Raw genomic sequence first — 22,040 nt, 5'->3', positions numbered from 1 at the left:
TTCCTTTCACAAGAGGCCTGCACTCAGATGCATTCTCTGGCAGGGGGCACTTCTGCACAGGAAGAACACCCGCCCTCCCCAGCCAAGCCAAGGCTTCTTCGAGAGCTGCACTTCTAGCTGAACACCATGGTGGGTAAGAACTGGGCTCCCCTAAGTAGAGGCCAGTTCCAAACTGCGGACCACTGCAGTCATCAGAGACAGGTTCCTCAGGAGTGCCCCTCAGAGATTGCTCTGCCTTGACGACATTGCCAGGACCCACCTGGCTCCCTGATGCTGCCAATTGACTACAAAGGCTGGGTTACCCCCATTCTCTCCAATGTGCCTGGCACTTGCTGGGGTCTATGCTGTGCAGTGCTGCAGGAAACACAGGAAGGAGAGTTAAGCACACACAGATGTGGAAAAGGGGAAGGTGGGGCCGCTGAGGCCACTGTTGGGAGGACTCCACCTAGCTGAAGCCCAGAAGGCACAGGCAGGATAGGGCATGCTCCACCAGAAGCACAGGTGGCCTTGACAGACTCTTGCCGGAAGGTCTGCCTTTCTGCCACCCTCCCATAGACCACAGTGCGTCTGTCCAGCTGGAGCCCATGTGGTCACTCACCACCTCTGATCAGCTGGGACTGCTGTGGGAAGCTTCATAAGTAACCATCCCTCAAAGCAGCCTACCCTAAGGGCTTGCCCATGTGCAAAAAGAACTTTTCTAGGGTGAGTTTGTGAAATTGTGAGGAACTGGCAGGAGGAGCTCCCTGAACATCAACCCAAGCTGGGTCTGCTCACAGGACAGGACAAGCAGGGCTGTGATGTAAACCACAGCAGAAGGGAAGAGACACAAATGGGGTCTGGCCAAGGGGCAGCTACAGGCTGGTGTTTAAGACAGAGCAGCAGAGCTGGGCTTCCCCTGTACTTGGGTCTCTGGCTGCAGCACAGAGCCGGACCTACTGAGCACACACAACCCTGACTAAATTGGCATTCCCAAAAGCCGTTTAAAAACATGCTTCTGAAGACTAATCTTTAAATTTCCCATTTCAATTAAAGACAATCACTTAGTGAAATGTGGGAAGCAACCTCATACACAATGGACCCTTCATTTCCTCCCCCAAGAATACAATGGCCAGGAGGCTATTCGTGCAGATGGAAGAGGGAACAGGAAAGCAAGCACAGCTCACAGCATGCAGGGAGGACCAGGCTGCAGGAAGAGTCCCACTGTCTGGATACCCTCCTTTGCTCCAGAGATTGGGCCGGGCCTGGGAAGTCCCCAGCATTGGCCAGACCAGAGCCACCAGCAAGGGGCTATGGCAGCGGGAGTCTCCCTCAGCCCAGAACAGAGAGCAAGGCCATGTGCTGCATCCGTTACCTATTCATCTCAAGATCATTCAGGCGGGCAGAAAGGTCCTCAAGGCGGTTGATTTGTTTGTGGCACTGGCTACAGTAAAACTCAAAAGCCTCGTCAGTGAGGATGCTGTGTAGCTTTGAGGCAAGCGGGTCGGAGCTAGAGAGACAGAAGCGACAGTTCAGCACAGGGGGAGGGCCTGTCGGGTTATCTGTGATGCCACATGAGGGCCGGGGATGAGGTGGGCACTGGATGAAAGCATGTTGGAAAAGAACCAGACATAGAACATTCTGGCTCTCTAGACTGCCTGTGTGCTCTTCTTCATCATCACCTAAAGGAGCCTATGACACATACCTCCTGCTCCAGGTGATGCCCACTAGCCAGATCTATCCTGGACAATGCACAGTACTGGTGCAGCTAATGGCTTCAGTGTAAAGCACAAACTTTCACCAACAAGAAGGTGAAGGAGCTCACAGCTTTCTCTTGGCCAACATGGCAGCAAGCCCTGTCCACAGCTGGAGCTGGCTTGTTGTACCGTTTTACACATCAGTGTCAAGAACCATGCACTACAGTGCGCTGCTCACAGGCTGTGCTTTTCTTTGGTACCCGGGGCACTTAGCCACTGAGCCACGTCCCAGCCCTTTTTAATATTTTATTTAGAGACAGGGTCTTTCTAAGTTGCTTAGGGCCTCACTAAGTTGCTAAAGCTGGCTTTGAACTTGCAATCCTCTGCCTTGGCCTCCTGAGCTGCTGGGATTACAGTTTATGCTTTTTTTTTTTTTAAAGATATTTATATTTTAGTTATAAGTGGACACAATCTCTTTATTTTATTTTCATGTGGTGCTGAGGATCAAGCCCAGTGCCTCATGCATGCTAGACAAGCGTTCTACCTCTGAGCCACAATCCCAGCCCTACAGTTCGTGCTTTTTGTTTGTTTGTCATGTGTGAGAACTGTGAAAAACAGAATGTCATACTCTGGGGATGCTCACTGACCTCCTGTGACTTTGCTTCAGGGGGTCCCTACAACTAGAAGCAGAAGTTAGGAGGTCATCCTTGGAGCAGTAGGGCTCACAGCCTAGTGGAAATTCTTTTAGAAGTTTCAATTTAAGGAAAGGTGGAAAGGAAAACATTAAACGTAGCACAGAAGTTATACTTTTGAATGAAAACTCTGGGTAAGAGGCAAACTACACAAAAGGAAGAAACTCCACAGCAGGACAGAGATACAGGCTCAGAAGTGCCAAGTTCAGCTGGATGAGCCCACTGCCTCATCCCCAGGGACACCTCAGAGGACCTCCACCCCACAGTGGCTTCAGGAACAGCCCTACTGGCATTGCTCTCCACAGGGCTGGCAAGGGAATAATCTCTTCTTCTGGTTGCTGGTTTAGAGACTCTTAGCTTCTGCTGTTGGCAGTGGCGGAGAACTATAGGAGCCTCTAGCAGACTCAGGTCCTCAAATAGGTTAAGCCAGGCAACTCTGAACTCTGCTGGGATCTCCTCATGCACAGCCCTAAGAGAAAGTAGGTGTGTCACCCCCACCCCAAGAGTTATAGTTCAGTTATTCGAAGCCACAACTTTCCAGAGAGTTTGGGAACGTTGGGTAATTACAAGCAAGTGTATCTGAGGACTTGCTTGAGATTTTAAAACCTCTTTCCAACCAAGCCACAGACCATGGTGTGGTCCATGACCAGGTGCCAAGGAACCTGCATGTCAAGTTCCAAGCACACCTTCAAGCCTCCTGGAGCTGCTGAGACCTCAGAAGTTTGCAGTGATTGGTGGTATGTCAGCCAACTTCCACGCAGATGTAAACTTAAAATCTGAGTGTGGTGCACTTGACATCACCTTGAACACACAAAGTTTTCTCTTACCAACATATAGAATCCAAAGCAGAGACACTGGATAACTACCCAGGAAAAGGGAGGGAGGGGATAAGCTCAGGGCCACTTTACCTGGGAGTGAGGAAAGCGGCGTCACTGCAGCCCAGCTCCCCACTGCAGAGGGCCTCTGAGGACAGCTCGGCCTCACTGCCCTCACCGTAGTCCTCAAAATGTTCCTCACTGCTCATCACCATGACGACGGCCTGGCTGCGAGGGCGGAGCCTGCAAAGGTAACAGAGGCCACCTGGCTGCACAACCACACCTCCCCACAAGTGAGTTGCCAGCCATCAGCCCAGCTCCACTGTCCTGGGAGAACATGGAAGCAGGTGAAGTTGATTTTAATGAAATACTCAGCCTGACAAACAAAGAGCAGCACCATCCGTATGTACTGGATTCCTCACATCTTCCTTCACAGGATACGTGCTGTGTGTCAGGCACCAGCAGAGCCACACGCATGCAAAGGATCCATACAGGTCCAGCTCTGAGATGCTCAGGGGCAATGCAGAGCACTCCTCTGGCCAGAGGGAATCACAAGGGACTGGCATGCCAGCAGCAGGCAGGAGGCCCACATGGTGCCCCACAGGGAGCAAGTCCCAGTTTTACACCCACAAGACACACACGTCACTGCCCAGTCCTGGGCAGCCAGGTGAGCCCAGGGCCTCAGACACAGGAGCCTTCCAGGAAGAGGAAGCTGAACTCTCTGTGGATCCTAACCATGGCCTCTCTCTCCTAGTTTCAGTCAACCAAGGTCAACCGAGTCCAAGAATATTAACTGAAAAATTCCAGAAATAAGCAATTCCTACATTTTAAATATATAATTTTTTTAAAAGTATTTATTTAGTTGAAGATGGACACAATACCTTTATCTTATTTATTTATTTTTATGTGGTGCTGAAGATCAAACCCAGTGTCTCACATGTGCCAGGCAAGCGCTGTACCACTGAGCCACAATCCCAGCCCCTTCCTGGGGTGGGAGCAGGGCTCCTCCACCTGGGATTTTTTTTTAACTGGGGATTTAACCTAGGGGCTCTTAACCACTGAGCTGCATCCCCAGTCAATTTATTTTTTTATTCTGAGGCAGGGTCTCACTAAGTCACCTAGACTAGCCTTGATTCTCCTGCTGCAGCCTCTGGAGTGGCTGGGATTAAATATTTTTTACCGAAGTATTTTTTTTCCCCCAGGTACTAGGGATTGAACTCAGGGGCACTCAACCACTGAGCTACACCTCCAGCCCTATTTTGTATTTTATTTAGAGGCAAGGTCTCACTTGGTTGCTTAGCCCCTCACCATTGCTGAGGCTGGCTTTGAACTCGAAATCCTCCTGTCTCAGTCTCCCCAGCCATTGGGAATACAGGCATGCGCCACCGTGCCCGGCCATAGTATATTGTTTTAATTGTTCTATTTATTACAAGTTAATTTTAAGCTGTTACTGTGCCTAGTTTACATATTTTAAGGTAAGCCTTTTCCCAGTGCTCTGCACACAGGAGAAAACACCATCTTTGGGCTCTATACACACAGCTCCAGCCTCCACTGGGTGCTACTGCCTGTGCCTACTGTGTGGAGTGTGTTCTCCAGTCACCCAGAAACTGAACTGCGTGGCTCATCCTAACTACAGGTGGACCCCTTGTGGGGCATGGTGACAGAAGAGGTGGTCCTTGGCAATTGTTTCCTGTTTCTCAGGATTCCAGGCACCTGGATCCTGTGAGAGAACTCCTACAAGGGAGGGGACTCCACAGGGGCAAGCACACGTGGCCATGGGGCCAGGTGCAGCTGCCCTGGGCCCAGGTGGAGGAGCCCTGCTTCCACCTCAGGAAGGGGCGAGTGACAGGGTATCTTGCACTCGGTCGTCCAAACATGCTTCCTTCACTGAGTCCACAGAAAATGGGAGCTATCAGCTTAAGGGTCAACCAGATCCCTGTCACTAGCAAGTTCCTCTAATACCTGCACCTTCAGCATTTCCTAAAAACCATGTCCCAAACCAGACACCGGCCTGTTGTCCTGCAACCCTCAGGGCACTACACTGTTTATGCAGCTAACATTGCAGGTCAGGAACCCTCCCAAGACAAACCTCACCCGGGGATTTCCCAGGTCTGGCATTTCCTCACCTCTGACTACCTAATTCAAATTAACTTGAATCAGAAGAACACTTTTTTTTTTTTTGGTACTGGGGATTGAACTCAGGGGCATTCGACCACTGAGCCACATCCCCAACCCTATTTTGTATTTTATTTAGAGTCAGGGTGTTACTAAGTTGCTAAGCACCTTGCAGTTGCTGAGGTTGGCTTTGAACTCAAGATTCTCCTGCCTCAGCCTCCCTAGCCATTGGGATTACAGGTGTGTCCTAACGCGCCGGCCCAGAACACCTTTTTAAAAAAAAAAAAAATATTTATTTTTTAGTTGCAGTTGGACACAATACCTTTATTTATTTATTTTTATGTGGTGCTGAGGATTGAACCCAGGTCCCTGCACAGGCGAGTGCTCTACCACTGAGCCACAACCCCAGCCCTTTTTAAAATATATTTAAAAATTTTTTTTAGTTGTAGATGGACACAATACCTTTATTTGTTTATTTATATGTGGTGCTGAGGATCAAACCCAGGGCCTCATACATGCAAGGCAAGCACTCTACAACTGAGCCACAACCCCAGTCCCTAAAATATTTTTTTAGTAGTACATGAAGACAATATTTATTTTTATGTGGTGCTGAGGATCAAGCCCAGTGCCCCACATGTGCAAGACACATGCTCCAATATTGAGACACAGCCCCATGTCCACAGGGCAGAAGCCCCAGAGGCACATCCCTCCAGGCCTCCACCAGAACAGCACACTTACATGGGACACCCAAACCCAAGGACCTGGGCAACAGAGAGTGAGGTCACGTACAAGGAGAGATACCAATAGTAGAGTGCTGATCCACCCAAGTGCAGTAGACCCATCACCGTTGCAGTTGCAACTCATCTCCCCAAACCACAGCTAGTTCTCAATATTTGCAGATATGGGGAGGACCTCAGGGATCAAAAAGATTGTCAAAAATGAAGCCAAAGGACTTGCACCCTACAGTGAGCTCGGTGCTCAGAGTGGCCTCGACCCAGGAAGACAGCACAGAGCAGTCCCCACATAGCCACCTCATAGGAACCGTAGGTGAAGGGGAGACTTGAAAAGGCAACTTGCTCCAGTAGATGTCTCTCTGGGCAGTGACCCCCATCTTACACCACACACAGAAGCCAGCTATGTAGAAGTTCATACCTGAACATGAAGGCAAAAGAATCAAGCTTTAAAGAAAGCAGATACAAATATCTTAGTAATTATGGAGTAAGCAAGATGCTAATTTTGCTGAAGAAAAATGGATAACCTATACTATCATAAAACTAAAAACACCTGCTCCTAAAAACAAAGCAGGAGAAAGTTTCCGTAACACAGGTGCTAAGGACTTATCTACACCACTCTGTCCTCTGAGGCAACAGAGCCCACCTGACAGTCAAGGCAGGCCACACCCTACCATGGCTACTTCTGCAGATAGTAGCTATGGCACACCTGCCTACGCTCCCCCACTGCCAGAGACCACCTGGCCTCTCACAGAAGCCTGCTGACATCAAACAAGTGGGTGCTTCACAGAAGAGGAGCTCAAGGGGGCACTAACCCTAGGAAGAGGTGCACAGCCTCCCAGACTCTGGGCTACGCCACTGCTGCCCCAGAGCTGCAGGCTCCCTGTGGGAAGAGCTCAGGCGAGAGAGAACAGTGGGACTCACAGCCATCTGTGAGCTGCCCGTGACTGCTGGAGCTGTGGGAACTTCAAAACTGCAGTATGTGCCCCTAGTGACCCACCATAGTGCTTCCAGGGACACACAGGCCACAAGACACACAGTGCCCACAGCAACTTAACTCTCAAAGCTGGAAATAGGAAGGAACTTAACTCCCTTGACATTCCATCAGATTAAAAACTGTGGCAAACTGGTCCAGTGGGATGGGATCCCCTAATGATAAGGAACAAATGATAGATGCCTATGCCCCAAAATGAAATGCGTCTCAAAACTCAAGGTTAGATCAAAGAAGATGGGTGCTTACAAGGGACCCCTGCGTGCATGCATATAGGTGAGATGGCAGGGCTTGCTGTGCAGGAAACATGCCCAGGAGGAGGCTGGCGGCACCCTGGTGAGGGCGTGGGCTTCCCACAGGACAAGCTCTTCACTCTGAAGAGCCAGCTGGATGGGTACTCAGGGCTGCACACCAGCAACACTGTAACACCTGAGCTGGGCTGTGCACACTGATGAATGCTGAAAATGAGGAGAGGTAAAAGAAGCAAAAACAATGCAGATGCTCTGGGCTGCTAGCTGTGTTGGCTCCCAGCAGTGAGGGGTGAGACAGGGTTGTTTCCAGGGTCTATGTGGGCTGGCCCTTCCTTTTCCTAGCACCCTGGCCATTCCCCAAAAATTTCTAACACAGGATAACTGGGACACCCTGGGGGCAGGGCAGGGGATCAGAACAGGTAGTATGGATAGGGTGCCAAAAAGACATCTGATGAGCACTGTGTTGTCCAGCTCCGAAGAAGTGTGCTGACAAGACATAGGAGACCAAGTCAGGGTTTGTCTTTTGAGACACCGAAGCCAAGGCCATTCACTGCCAGGAGAAGCACCTCCCACAAGGAGGCAGTGCAAGAGACTGTGCAGCAGGGTGGCTCTGTGATGACAGGCAGGCACCACCGGGCAGCACGATCCATGAACCATATCTGCCCAGCTGGCAGTCCCCTAGGGGGTGCAGTGGGCACACACCTGCCTGGGAGGAGCAGTAGAGCACCATGGTCAGTCTCCTCCATGGCGTCCAGGCACTCAGAGGGCACAGCTGAGCCACCAGCGCTGTCAGCATCCCCCTCAGGCTGCAGCTCAGGGTGCACCAGGGTGCTGGTGTCCTCATCAGTAAAGGTCTCGCACTCGCTGTAGGTGCTCTCTGAGCCCATGTACGCACTGTCCGTCACCTCGTTGGCCTGGAAAAGAACACCAACAGACAGATCAGCCTGGGCTGAGAGGTGACACTGCTGCAGAGGACATACAGGCCCAGCAGAAGTTCAAAGCACTTCTCTAGATAGAGATGATAGTTTATAAAACAGAATTGGAGTCGGGTTCTGTTTTTTTTTTTTTTTTTTTTGCGGGGGGGTGGGGTGGGGTGGGACGCGGGGGCAATAAAGGTAAGCACAGACTCCACCACTGAGCCACATCCCAGTACCACAGTTCTTCCATTCTGGGGAATTTTTGGCTTTGGGTTTTGTGTGTATGTAAGTGGTTCTGGGGATTGAACCCGGGGTGCTCTACCACTGTGCTGCCCTAGCCCTTTTATTATTTTTTTTTCTGAGATCAGGTCTTGCCAAGTTACCCAGGCTGGCCTTGAACTTCCCATCCTGTTGCCTTTGTAGAGGCTGGATTATAGGCGTGTGCCATGGCTCCTGGAACATATTTTTTTTAATTTAAAAAAAAAATAGAAACATGTATAAGAGCAGACAAAAACACTTGGAGTCAAACATTTTTGGTTGTACTGGGATACAACCCAGGTCCTCATATATGCTAGATAAGCGCGCTTATCACTAAGCCAAAACCCCAGCCCTACTTGGGAGTCATTTTTAGTCAGTTAAATAAGCATGCATAAGACAGATGCAAAGTATCTCAACAGCACAGGTGAAGCCCAGCAGAGCCCTCCTGTGGCTTCTGACATGAGGGCTGCTCACGACTGAGGAGTTCACATCCAGTGGTGTGAGAAGGGACCTCACTGGAGAGTCACCATCAACTGCTGTTATGTCCAGACTGCTACTCTGGTATGCAGTCAAGGGTTAGCGTCTAAAAACTCACCAGCTTCTAGCTGAACATCTGCTTTTCACTGGCCATGTCTGTTTTTACTCTTACCAACACCTAGTATAGGGCTTGGCATACAGCAGACAATAACATCCATAGTCTGTACAAATGAACTTAAAACTAAAGAATCATTAAGGGGACATTTTCAAATCAAATGGAATTCAATCTCAATTTTCATTAAAATGCACTTGCAGGTCAGGAGCAGTATCCAGCTTTTATTTCATGCTCACAATCTGAGGTTAATGATTTGTAAATAAGTAAGACTTCAGAAAAGCTCCAGTTTTAGCAGGAAAAAGGTGCACTTTAAACCCCAGATCTGGTATCACAAGAGGATAAGACATCAAGGACTACCCAAAGGACTCACTGAACTTTGGAGCTTCATCTCAAGACCAGGCCTGGGCCTTTAGGCCAGTGGGAAACCCAGCTCCATCCTCACCCACCACTGAAAGCCATGGGACTCAACCTAGAGCCTTGAGGCAGCCACCTCAAAGGGGTGCAGGTAATACAGGCAGGTGCTTTTTAAAGCACAGAAATTAATGTGAGAGGGTACCAGTCTCTAGAGGGTAGAAAGCCAGACTAAGATAGGGAACAACATGGAATATGCAACTCTGGGTGTCAGATTACATCCTCAAGTTTTCAAGGGAAACCTAACCTTCTCCAGAATCTAAGAAAATTAATTCATTAAAAAAAAAAAAAACTAAGGGGGCGCTGGGGATATAGCGCAGTCAGTTGGTAGAGTACTTGCCTTGCATGTACAAGGCCCTGAGTTCAATCCCCAGCATTGGGAAAAAAAAAAAAAAAAAACTAAGGGGTGCTGAGGCTGTGGCTCAGTGATAGTGCACTTGCCTGGCATGTGTGAGGCACTGGGTTCGATTCTCAGCACCACATATAAATAAATAAAATATAGGTCTATCAACAACTAAAATAACAAAAAAAAAAAAAAAAAAAAAAAAAAAACACACACACACACCAAAAATCTAAGGAATCCATAGGAAGAATCTGCTTTGAAATCCAAAACCAGAATGTCACCTTAAGGCCAGGCATGGTACAGGTCAGTAATCCCAGCAGCTCTGGAGGCTGAGATGGAAGGATCCCAGGTTCAAAGTCAGCCTCAGCAATAGCGAGGCACTAGGCAACTCAGGGAGACCCTGTCTCTAAATAAAATACAAAATAGGGCTGGAGATGAGGCTTAGCGGTTGAGTATCCTTGAGTTCAATCCCCCCTACTCCACCCCCCCCCCAAAAAAAGTCACCTTACAAGGTGTCAACTCCAGTTCCATTCATTGCCCTGAGTAGCTCCCTCCAAACAAGGCAGGCTAGGACCCCACTTGGCCAGGGCTCTGGGCTGGCCTGCTAGAGGCCAGCCCCTGGGGGACAGCACCAGAAAAGGACACAAAGCCTAACTCTAGCCTCTGACAATACCTGAGGAGAGCTGCTGGCAGAACAGTACTCATAGGTGCAGCTACAAACTCACCCACCAGCACTTGAAAAACCCTCCTTAGATTTGTCAAAATGTGATTATTAACAAAAGAGCAGGTTCAGCTCTTCAGTATTTAATGAAAATTTTCCAAAAGAATGTTGCCCACTTGCAGGGCATGGTGGTACATGCCTATAATCACAGCAATCTGGGAGGCTGAAGTAGGAGGATCACAAATTTGAGGCCAGCCTCAGCAGGTTAGCAAGGTCCTAAGCAACTTAGGAAGACCCTATCTCAAAATTAAAATAAAAAGAACTGGGAGGTAGCCCAGTAGTGAAGTGCTCCTGGGTTAAATTTCCAGTGCTCCCCACCAAAAAGACCATTACCCCTGGTCACAAGGATAGTCCTCTGAAGCCAGCACCAAGCACTGAGTCCTGGAACAGGGGAGCAGACAGAGCTACACACCTGACCCTCAGCAGCAAGAACCATGAGGTCAGATCCCAACCAGAAACCCACAGAACTGGCTTCCTGTAAGCAGCAGTCTCTACCTCAAGGTGGGCCCTCTAGAAAGCCAAACACTTCTAGAGAGCCCTGTGCTTGTCCCTGGCCCTGTGGACCCTGCTCCTCACCTATCACCCTGACATCGTAAGGACAAGCCAGCGCTCTTTCCTCAAATGCAGATCGTAGTGGGAACCAGGCACTTCTCCTTCCAGGGAGGGAGGGAGGCCCAGGCGCTGGAAGCTGCTCATGTCACAGAGAGTTCGGTCAGGGCAGCATGGAACAGATAGCACCATCCCAACACAGGACAATGGCACAGTGCTACAGACTCTGACTGCCCTGTGAGCCTGGCAGGGACACCATGTGCCAGGTGGCCTCCCACCTTTCAGACAGACCCAGGAGGGTGGCCGCTGCCCAGCCTCAGGCTCTGGCGCCTGAAGCAATATCTACCACTGGGTGGCCCAGCCCTGCATGTGACAGGTCAATTCAGCTCAAACTTGTCCCTCTATCTGTTCCAAACAAGGCACCAACAGGGTCTTGCTGGTCTTGTCCACATAGCACTGCTGTGAGCACTTGGGTCTTCCTGCAGGGATAGTAAAGAGCCTCTGAGTCAGAAACAGGAAATCCAGGGAGGGCATAGGAAGTGGCCCAGTCAGGCAGGAGGCCGAGAGCTGGGAGGGCAGGAATACCCAGTTTTTCCCTGCCAAGATGTATGGTTACAGCCAGCTACTGCAGCATATCTCAGACACACACTCAGTGAACCAGGAAGCAAGTTGGTTTCCTAGAGGCCTCTCCAGAGAGGCAATGGAGCATCTTGGAGCATATTGCTTACCACAGCCATGGACGCTCCCCACGTACAGCACCCCTGGTCACACCACACCTGCCAGCAGACAGACCCAGCTTGGCCCAGGAGCCAGCACGTCTATGCCAACAACTTCTATTACTAACTCACTTGAAAAATCCAAAGCACTTCTTAGAAAATTTCACGATTTAGTACACTGTCTAAGCTGAAGATGGATGGTCCAAGGCCATTGCGGGTGGCTCCCCCCAATCCAGGTCACGGCTCCTTTTTCCCTGAACCTTCCTCCTCCATGAGACGCTGAATTCTGGGCACAGTACACAGCAACATCGCCTCTTACCCTCAGATATTAGCCGGTACCTTCACAGGGTTGACTCTGTGCACGGGCTCCAGGGAGGGTGTGCCAGGCAGGGCAGCCTCCCAACCGCACCTCCGCATGGACCAAGTTGCTGTTTTCTCTCCACTCAGTGTGGTCTTTCTATCTGCTACTCATGCTGGGCTGCTGCAAAACCTGTGTGCCTGCTGGAAGCCACATCACAGCATACGAGACAACCTAACTGCTCCCAGACACGCTCTGTTAAGCCCATCGCTGGTGCTGGCCAGGCCAGGAAGGGAGAGGCAAAGTCCAGGAGATGTCCTTGCTGGCTGTAACAAACAGTCAGGGCCCAAAACAGGCGGCTTTTGTTTTACGCTTTGATAACAGTCTGTACTAAGGACACATTTCCATCACCTCTCTAAGGCCCCAGCAAGTAGGAGGCAGCACCTAGGAAGCATGGCCAGGACCCCTCTGGGAGATCTTGTCATCTGGGGAGGCCTCTCCTCTCTGAAACTGCCCACTGCCCTTCTAGAAAGACTTAAGACAAGCTTCCCTCCCAGACCAATCTGGGCAATATCAGCCCCACCTCCCTGACTTGCCCATGAGAATGGCCTCCTCCTTTACAGGCCCAAGCCCAAGGGTTCCGGGGAAGCTGCAGCTCCTGAGTAGCCAACTGCAACTGTACCCCATAGGCACTGGGCTAAAGCACACAATATTCCCAGTTAGAAAACTCCATTCTGACTGGAGTCATTTTCAGAAGACCAGGCAAAGCTTATTGATCCCTGCAGATGACCAGGAGCAAGGCTTCAAGCACAGTCAATGGAAGTAACGCCCTTCTGCACTCAAAAAGCATGTGAGACTTTTATGATTATGTGATGTGCAAGCTTTCCATTCTTTTAAGAGTAGATGCTTTTCATAAGTTTCACAGTGGTATTTAGTGCTGCTCCTCTGAAAATCACACCTGGAAACCCCTAAAAGCAAGACATGGAGAAACGCAAACACCCAGGACTGAGAAGCCAACACACTATGCTCAAGCTCCAAGGTACTATAGGAGGAGGAGGCCTGGCAGGACACCCTTGCTTGGTCAGAACCACAGAAAGCACAACACAAAGGCAGCTGTGTCCTCCTCGTTAGTGACTAGGTACCAGCACAGGCCCACCAATGTGAGACATTCGTGGGCAGAAGGATGCACACAAATGGACAGCTTCTGTTGGTTCCATTCAGTAAACCTAAAACTGATCATGTGACAAGGGAGCTGAGGCTCAGAGCACGGGTTCAAAGTCCAGCCTGTTTGCTGCCTTAGCAAGCTGCAGAGGGCTGACTAGGGCTAGTGCTTGCTACCTCCAGCCTCTCTGGCACAGCTGGAGGGCTTAGGTTAACTCCATGTTGTTCCTTGGGGAGATAGGGTTTCACTATGTTTCCAAAGCTGCCCTCAAACCCTGGGCTCAAGCAATCCTCCTCCCACATCAGCCTGCTGAGCAGCTGGGACTATAGGCTCCATGTATTTTTGTATTGAAAACATTCTACGTAGGAGGATGAAGCAGGAAGATCCTAAGTTCGAGGCCAGCCTCAGCAACTTGTCTCAAAATAAAATTTTTTAAAAGGGGTGGGATATAGCTCTGTGGTAGGTAGAGTGCTTGCCTACATGCATGAGGCTACATGTTCAATTTCCCAATACTGAAAATAAATAAATGAATAAATGAAGCAAGCATTCCAGACCTAGCTACCAGATCTCCTGCCTCCTGGACATGCTTACAGGATCTTTCTTCACCGTGACGTCCCTAGCTATGTTGGCAACAAGGGACCCACAGTTAAGGAGACACATCATCATGACTACCCTGGATACACCTGGGAGCAGGAGGTGGAGAACAGTGGAGCAGGACGCAGGTGTTAAGTCAAATGTCCCCAAACATAAACACTGCTTGAAAGTTCTTCAAATCTTCCAGACTTCTACTGCATGCAGAGGGTGACAGTGCTGTCACCACAGAGCCCTGACAGCTCACCCAACCTCTGCTCCATAGATGCCCAAGGGAAACTCCTGCAAGAGCCCAGGAATAGTGTGGGGAGTGAAAGGCCCCTAGAGTTCAGAGTCCAACACCCAAATACCCCCAACCAGGTGCGAAGATGGGACACATGCTTTATCCCTCACAAGGGGCATCCCTGGCACAGGACGCAGCACTAAGAGGAAGAAGCTACACATCAGGCTTGGGCCAACACTTGCCTCGTAGGTGACGAAGTCGTAGAACTCATCAGCGCAGGTTGAGGAATCCTCATCCTGGGCAGGCACCACGCTGGGCAGCTGGCTGTTGGACTCTGTGGATACAAGACCCAGCACTGGTGAGACCACTGGAGCCTCCAGAGGTGCAAGGTGCCACACAGTCAGGAGTAGGGAGGGTCTGGAGTTTGCTGTGGGGGAAGCAAGAGGGGAGAGGCCAGCAGGGCGAGATTGGAGGCCACATCCCCAGGAAGTGGGGTTCCACCAAAGGCTGGGCACTGGTGTCAGGGAAGAACAGCACAACTTCATTCCTCATAAAAACCAAAGACCACTGCCAAAGAAAAAGAGCAAGGCACCAAGCCCTTCAGACTCTACAGAATGCCAGGTATTAATAATCCAGACTTAGGAGCCAAACCCCTGGTGACAGGGGAGGTACGGGCTCCATGAACTAGCACAAGACACACCCATCCTGCAGCTGAACTCACAGGCAGTTTACATTCCCCTCTTCTACTTGACTATCTTCCAAAATACACATTTCCTTTCATAGACAAAACTCATGAGGGACAGACAGAATTCACTGCTCTTCAAATACATGGATCCCACTGCACTTGCCAGCCTCCTTCCATGGGAACTGAGGCAGAAGCAGGACTCACAGGGCAAGGGGCAGCAAGGCAGCTTCTGCCTCCTGGTGTCAAGACACATCAACCACTCACTCAGCATCTTCACCATGACCCACCTGACACCAGCCACATATGGAAAAAGCAGAGTCGAGTCTCTCAAGTGCCAAGTTCTCCTGGGAGAAGCTCTGAAATAGGATGGCTTCCTGCAGCTAGGCTGGAGGGACCAAAGAAGGTTCCTGCTGTGATCTGGACCACATGGGTGAGTACCACATAGGTGCCACAACCCAAAAGGTCTGGGTTAATGGGGAAGCAAGGATGGGCATCCATGGAGCAGAAGGGCATGCTACTGCCCCATCCAGTTTCTAGATGTCTCTCAATGAAAATCAAGACAACTATTTCCTGACAGTGTGCAAACTAAAACCTTCACACATGTGGCAACTCATGCTGTTGTCCTCTGTGGTTTTCAAGAACCACAAATCTTCTTGGGGCTGAATGCAGCATTCTGGGGTGTATGACTGAACCTCTGGGGAGCCAGGAGTAACAAGGTCTCAAGTCCAGCCTTGCCTGACTCTTCAGGCAGACCCAGCCCTCCCCCACCATACTGGCCAAGGTTCCCACACTGGTGTAAGTTGGTTGTAGCAAGCTGCAGCAGAACTACTCAAGCTCATGACGCAGATGCCGCTGGCACAGATGGGACCGTTAGAATTCTGCAGCACAGGAGGGCCCATCTTCCCAGGGCAACGGGACTGCACACTTGGTCACAGGTCAGATTGCTGCTGGCAGGTTGCCACCATTGGATGCTGGAGTGCTTGCACTTCTTAAACGGAAATTCAGACAGCCAGCACTCCAGCACCTGGACACGTGATTCGGGTGGCACCCAACCTCAGAGTCCCAGGGAGACCCGAGCACAGCTTGTATTGTTTGTATCCTCATATCAGCTATCTCTGTAAGAATGAAACAATGTTCAATTAAAATTGAAAAATTCTAACTCCCATTCCCCTTATTCTTCCAGAGCCTGAGGTGTACATGAGCCAGAGCAATGGCCTATTTGTAACAAGTCCCTCCCTATCTCACTGTTTCTGAAACAAGGCCTGTAGCCATGACAGTAAAATCTCCTGGCACTTCCCTGCAAACTAGGTCAACACATCACGTAGCCTCTGCGAGTCCCCAGTGCCGGCAGCTGTGCAGGCTCCAGGCAAGGTCTGAAAAGCATCCATGGAAGGCAGTTTGGGCCATCATGCGTTCGTTCCTTTTTCACACATGCTATGAAATAATTTCAGGATCATCTCTGCCTTGTTCATATTTTCACTCTCCCTCCCTGATGAAATCTAAACAAAGTCTCAAAATCACAAACACAGAGAAGCAAAGCCATTGCCTCAGCCCCAGCAGCAGCATGTCCCACATCTGTGGTCCCACTAGTGCTCCTTCCCTAAGCCCACATTAGCTCTGAGAGCAGGCCCACCAAGCTGGTGCTGAGACTGGGCTGGAATTCTAAGGCTGGTTCTCTCACAGAGAAGATCCCACAGCACATGGCCTGGCCTGGCCTGGCCACCTACGCCTGTGGACACCCACTGCCTGAACACTGGCAAAATCTTCTTTATGAGTGGTATAGTGACAGACACAGTTGCCGGCTCAAGACCCACATGACCCAGGAGCCAGCCTTGGGTCAGAAGCTGGTAGTCTTCCTGCTAGAGGGCCACATTCTTGGAAAGGATGGACAGAGGGCTGGCCAGTTCACTGCAGCCTGACGTGGGCTTTAGCCACCCAAGGCACAACATCTTGGGCCTGGGGATATAACCATTAGTTCTTTCCAGTCACCCAAGTCAAGCCCCCAGGTAGCCCCACAGCTCAGTGGCTGAGTTCATGTCAACAGGATCCAGAAGACGATGCCATTGTCTCAGCTCTTTCTCATACCCATTTCCCTAGGGGCTACTATTCCACCCAGACTTGACTTTGTCAGGAGACCTGAAAAGTACAACTGCCCAAATCAGAGGAAGCCCGGTATGGACTCTCCCTGACCAGCCACACACATAGCACACAGCCAACAGGGTGCTGAGACTTCCAGGGAATGTGACCACAGAACACTGCCAGCCTTGTGAGACAGGGCAAGGTGACTGACCAGCAGAGGCCAGTGCATAGCATTTAGCAGGCCACTGAGGCAGACAGGTCACTATAATGTATGTGACGAGAGGAGCAGTCTTGAGGAAGAGCTACCATGCTCACAGAAAGCACGTGGAGTCACAATTGCTGCCTGCTACTTCTCACACATTTGTCACACTTGTCCACGGCCAGCAAGTGACCACGCTGAGAGGCTGAGGGCACAAGCAGCTCTGACCACTCCCCATCGAAATATATTGTCTTATTTCCCTCCCATGAATTCTTAAGTGCTAGACTTTTCTACAGAGGCTCTGGCACAGCCCATGACAATTAACACACTCCACCTCATTCTCCCTCTCCTGGTCTTCCGAAGTGGCTCAGTCAATCTTTGGTTACATAAATACTCCATTTAAGCACTAGCATTGTGCAAAGCGTGTTTGTGGCTGGGCTGAAACAGTCTCTTCCATGGTCCCTCCCCATATACTCATCACCCTTCTACCCTACTCGGGTGGAGCTACGAAGGGCCCCACCACAGATAGCCAGCTCCAGGGAATCAGGGTTAAGGTACCACCAACAACCCAGATGCCTGCACGGGGCCAGTCTGTTACTTAAGAATAACAATGAGGCAAATCCACAGTCAGCCATGTCATACACCTATAATCCCAGCAACTTGACAGGCTTAAGGCAAGAGTATTGCCAAAACTTTGTCTCAAAGTAAATAAAATCTGTTTTCTTTTTTTTTTTTCCTCTTTCTTTTGCAAGAATAGCTGACTTAAAGTGTTTACTAGACTTATCTGATACCTTGGTTTTCATGGATAACCTAAATTAGAAATGGATAAAATACTTTTAACATTGTTAGAAATATCAAGGTGCTGTAAGAAATCAAACCCTGGCCAGGGTCCCTCTCTGGTAATCACACTTCCTGTCTCCCACCCTCCACGAAGAGGGCTCTGGGGCTGGCCTTGCAGTCACCTGGGTCCCCGCCTGCTGTACTGATCAAAGCGGTGCCTTGCCCAGGAGCCCTCATGCTGCTACCCACCGGCTTACCCCCTTGCTAGAGCACCAAGGTGTGCTCAAGGCAAAGCTGGTGCCTGCACAGGTCCGGATAAAAATGGGACACAGGGCAAACTCAGGGTTTCAGGAAACCCAGCCCCTTAGTGACACTGCCAGGCTAGAATATGGGGCAGAGACAGACAAGACAGCTACTGAAAAGACCTGAGATCCAAGGTCATCCTGAACCTGACCACACTCAAAACCATGGACCCCCCACCCCCTGCCAAGGTCTGATGGGCCCATGTGCAGCACGAGGGCAGAGGCTATGAGTGAGACATCCTACTGCTGTTCCCAGACCACCAGCTGGAGACAGGGGCTTGAGAAGGAACAGTACCAGCAGAGCTGCGGAGTCTGATTTAAAGGGACAGTGTGTGGGGCAATGGGTGAGTGTAAAGTGGCAAGACCACTGTGAGGACACTGGGCTCGCGCCAGTACATGGCTACTGATGCTAGCTACTCCCAGGACGGGAAAACTTATTCCACACAAAGACTGTACAGAGAGGTCCTCAGAGCTTTACTCCATCAGCCCAGAGCAGATGCCCATTGCAGCAGCATGGAGATGTGGGGACAACATGCAGAGGGACACTAACCACCATGGGAGAACAACAGAGACTCACATGCCACGAGAGTAGACCAGGAGGCATGCGGTGAACAATGTGCTTCCACATATGAAACTCAGGAGAGGCAAGGCCTTTCTAAGGAGACAGGAGAGGGCAAGAAGGAGTGCTGAGAGCAGCCCTGCCAGCCTGTGGAGTGTCCAACTCTGTCAGAGCACAGCCCAGCACACTCGGGTGTGCACATTGCACAAGATGCTTCATCAAAGCCTTAAAACACACTCTGAGTAGTGGGGACCGGTATGGATATTGAGCTGTCCAGGGGGTGCACAGAGCATGCTGACTTGAAGTGCTCTCCATTAAATAGATGGATTGCCAGACAAAGACATGCAGATGAGGGCATGGTAAGAAAACACAGCAGATGCTGCTGTAAATGCACATAGGTGCTTCTGTACAACTTCTTGAGTATTTCTGAAATTTTTCATCAAAAAAACTCAGGGAAGGTCGGCAGCTTCCTAACCTTGTGGACAGCAGTTTAGACTGTTAACTCTGGAGGACGGGGATAAGGAGAGCAAAGAACAGGAAGGAACCTGGCAAGGAGTGGAACAGGATGGGTGGTCATGGGGCAGTGCAGGAAGGGGAGAGGCGGTGGAGACACGGTGGGGACCACTGACCTCCATTTTTGATAGCTGTGATGCCCTGGTAGAAGTCTTCAAAACTGATCACGCCGAGCCCACTGGGATCCAAGTACTGAGTTAAGTCCTTCACCTGCAAATGCCAAATGAGAATATGTTACCCACAGCCTTCTTAAAGTTGGGGAGGGCACACACTATGCACTGGACCCTCTCACCACACAGAAGCAGCTTGCTAGAAAGGTACAGAGCTGAAATAGAAGCCACTGATGCTTCTGATGGAAGAGGCAAAGGTAGCTGCCAAAGTCATTATGAGTGGCTCCAGCCACAGGATGATGGTGTCCTTGAGGATCCTGCACCATGGAAGTAAGATCCTCGCTCTCGGAGCTGACAGCCAGACTCCAATAGGAAGGACAGGAGGTTGCTCCTACAAGGGTCTGGAATATTCATGCAGAGCATAAACCACACCACCCAGACATGCTCTCCCAGCAGTGCTGGGTCTCTGGGAGGACAGACCCCTGACATCCATCAGGCTCACAAAAGTATAACAGGGTGGTTCACACCTGGATGATACAGAAGGCACAACTCTTCAGGAAGAACACAAGGCTGTGCTGCCAAGGACAAGTCAGATCTCAACAAAACTTTAAATTTCTGTACTTCAAAAGACATTAGCTAGGGGCTGGGGTTGTAGCTCAATGGCTGAATGCTTGCCTCGCATGCGTGAGGCACTGGGTTCGATCCTCAGCACTTTACAGAAAAAAATAAGTAAAAAAATATTGTGTCCATCTACAACTAAAAAAATATTTGGGGAAAAAAAGACATTAGCTGGGCACAGTGGAACTTGCCTGTAATTGCAATCACTTGGGAGGCTGGGACAGGAGGATCCCAAGTGGGAGGCCAGCCTGGGCAACTTAATGACACCCTGTCTTGAAATAAATAAGCTACATCCCCAGGCCTTCTTATTTATTTATATTATAAATATACATTTATATTATATTATATTTTAATTCATATACCCAGTACTAAAAACAAAAGGACAACATTTAGTAATACCAGAAGGTATGACACAGATCAGAAGAAGTATTTGCATACTTAAAATTATATATAACTGGGGCTGGGGTTATGGCTCAACAGTAGAGTGCTCGCCTTGCACATGCAAGGTCCTGGGTTCGATCCTCAGCACCACATAAAAATAAATAAATAAAAGTTATTATGTACAACTACAAAAAAAATAAATATTTTTTAAAAATTATATATAACTGGTAAAGGACCTATATCCAGAATATATATATAAAAAAAATCTTACATTTCAAAAAGTCATATATAGCCAGGCACAGCGGTCCATGCCTGTAGTCACAGTGATTTAGGAGGCTAAAGCAGAAGGAGCCAAGTTCAAGGCCAGCCTGGGCAACTTAGCAAGACCCTTCCTCAAAATTATAAAATAAATAAAAGGGCTGGAGATGTAGCTCACGGGTAGCATGTCCCTGGGTTCAATTCCCAGTACTGTAAGAAAAGAAAGAAAAGCCATACACAGAGGCAAGCCTAGTGTCATGTGCCTGTAAGTCCCAGCTACTGAGGAACCTGAGACCAGAGGATCAGAATCACTTGTGGCCAGGAGTTCAAGGCCAGCTAGGGCAACACAGAGGAACCCCATCTCAAAACAACTGACAATGACAAGCTCTGGAGATGAGGAGAAATCCCCGAGCCTCACCAGGAAACATGATGTGGTCTGGCAGCCTTGAGAGCTATTAGGCAGGTAGTCTCTTTAAAAAGTACAACATGAGCTCATTGTACAGCACAATGACCCCAGAGAAAGGAACAGTGAGTCCACAACAACACTGTGTCCAGCTACTCTGCAGAGCCCAAGTGTTTGCCAGCAGAGAAGCCACAGGAAAGACCACAAGTTACAGTTTCATGAAAGGAAATTCTTGGAAAGGACAAGTCAGTGAGATGAAAGTCAGATCAGCCCTGCCTGGGACCCAGGGAGGAAGAGTGCTGATAGCAGCACACAGGGACCCTTCTGGGATGTGGAACTGCAAGGCAGGGCTTCCACAAACTCACATGCACCCTGATCTCCACACTTAAAAGACAGTAGGAAGTTCAAGAGAAAGAGAGAAGTACTGAAGCAAGCACATGGATCTGGCAAAATGCAGAAGGGAAAACTGGAGCATAGGCAAATGTGAGGCTCTGCTGGAGAAGTTCTCCAGTATTAAAGATCAAGCAGAGACAGAAAGAACACACCAGCACCTGGAGAAGACCCACTCCCCAGGCCCAAAGACCCCTTCAAGACTTATGCTGGTGAGCTTCTTGAATTTCAAAGAGAAAAGGCTGTTTAACCCTTTAAATAGCAGCACAAAAGTGAAGTGAGGACATAGAGGAAGCAAAGTGGAGCATCACCCACTGCCAGCAGCAACAACAACCCCGAGTGCTTGCCGGCACACCCATGCTGCTATGGCCGAGTGGGCTGCCAGGCCAGCCTCGGGACTCACCCATCTGCTGATGGCCACACAACACCTCATACTGCTGACTAAGTCTTAGGGTGAGCTTTGGAGGATGTTTGGATAACAGCTGCCCATCATCTGAATTTGAATTTTAAGCATCACTTTTTTTTTTTTTTGGTAATGGGGATTGAACCCAGGGGTGCTAAGCCATATCCCATATCCCCAGCCCTTTTTAGAGATAGTGTTTCCCTGGGTTGCTTAGGGCCTTGCTAAGTTACTGAGGCTGACTTTGAACTCCTGCCTCAGACTCCCAAGCTGCTGGGAGTACAAGTGGGGGCCACCACCTCCAGCTTTATTTA

The 22,040-nt window shown here is 49.8% G+C and overlaps 1 protein-coding gene across 12 annotated transcripts in view; it reads right to left on the bottom strand.

Moving 5' to 3' along the window:
• Positions 1-22,040, bottom strand: part of Rab11fip3 (RAB11 family interacting protein 3) — a 64,714-nt gene that overhangs the window by 17,775 nt on the left and 24,899 nt on the right. For 6 of the 12 annotated variants that reach the window (XR_013427194.1, XM_078024786.1, XM_078024785.1 and 3 more), the window contains exons 2-6: positions 19,283-19,376; positions 14,292-14,383; positions 7,971-8,182; positions 3,274-3,423; positions 1,352-1,486 (exon numbers count right to left, since the gene is read on the bottom strand). Coding sequence is in view for 11 of the 12 variants with exons in the window: in XM_078024786.1 (XP_077880912.1) it covers positions 1,352-1,486; positions 3,274-3,423; positions 7,971-8,182; positions 14,292-14,383; positions 19,283-19,376 (683 nt within the window). In the remaining variant the exon portion in view is untranslated. Of the gene's footprint in view, positions 1-1,351; positions 1,487-3,273; positions 3,424-7,970; positions 8,183-12,094; positions 12,337-14,291; positions 14,384-19,282; positions 19,377-22,040 lie in introns of those variants that run through there. The other 6 variants (XM_078024789.1, XM_078024790.1, XM_005323657.5 and 3 more) reach the window with 4 other exon arrangements.

This window comes from Ictidomys tridecemlineatus, chromosome 10, assembly GCF_052094955.1.
Source record: "Ictidomys tridecemlineatus isolate mIctTri1 chromosome 10, mIctTri1.hap1, whole genome shotgun sequence".
NCBI classification, from domain to species: domain Eukaryota; kingdom Metazoa; phylum Chordata; class Mammalia; order Rodentia; family Sciuridae; genus Ictidomys; species Ictidomys tridecemlineatus.
Note: the sequence above shows the minus strand (reverse complement) of the source record. Positions and strands in the feature narration are given on the sequence as shown.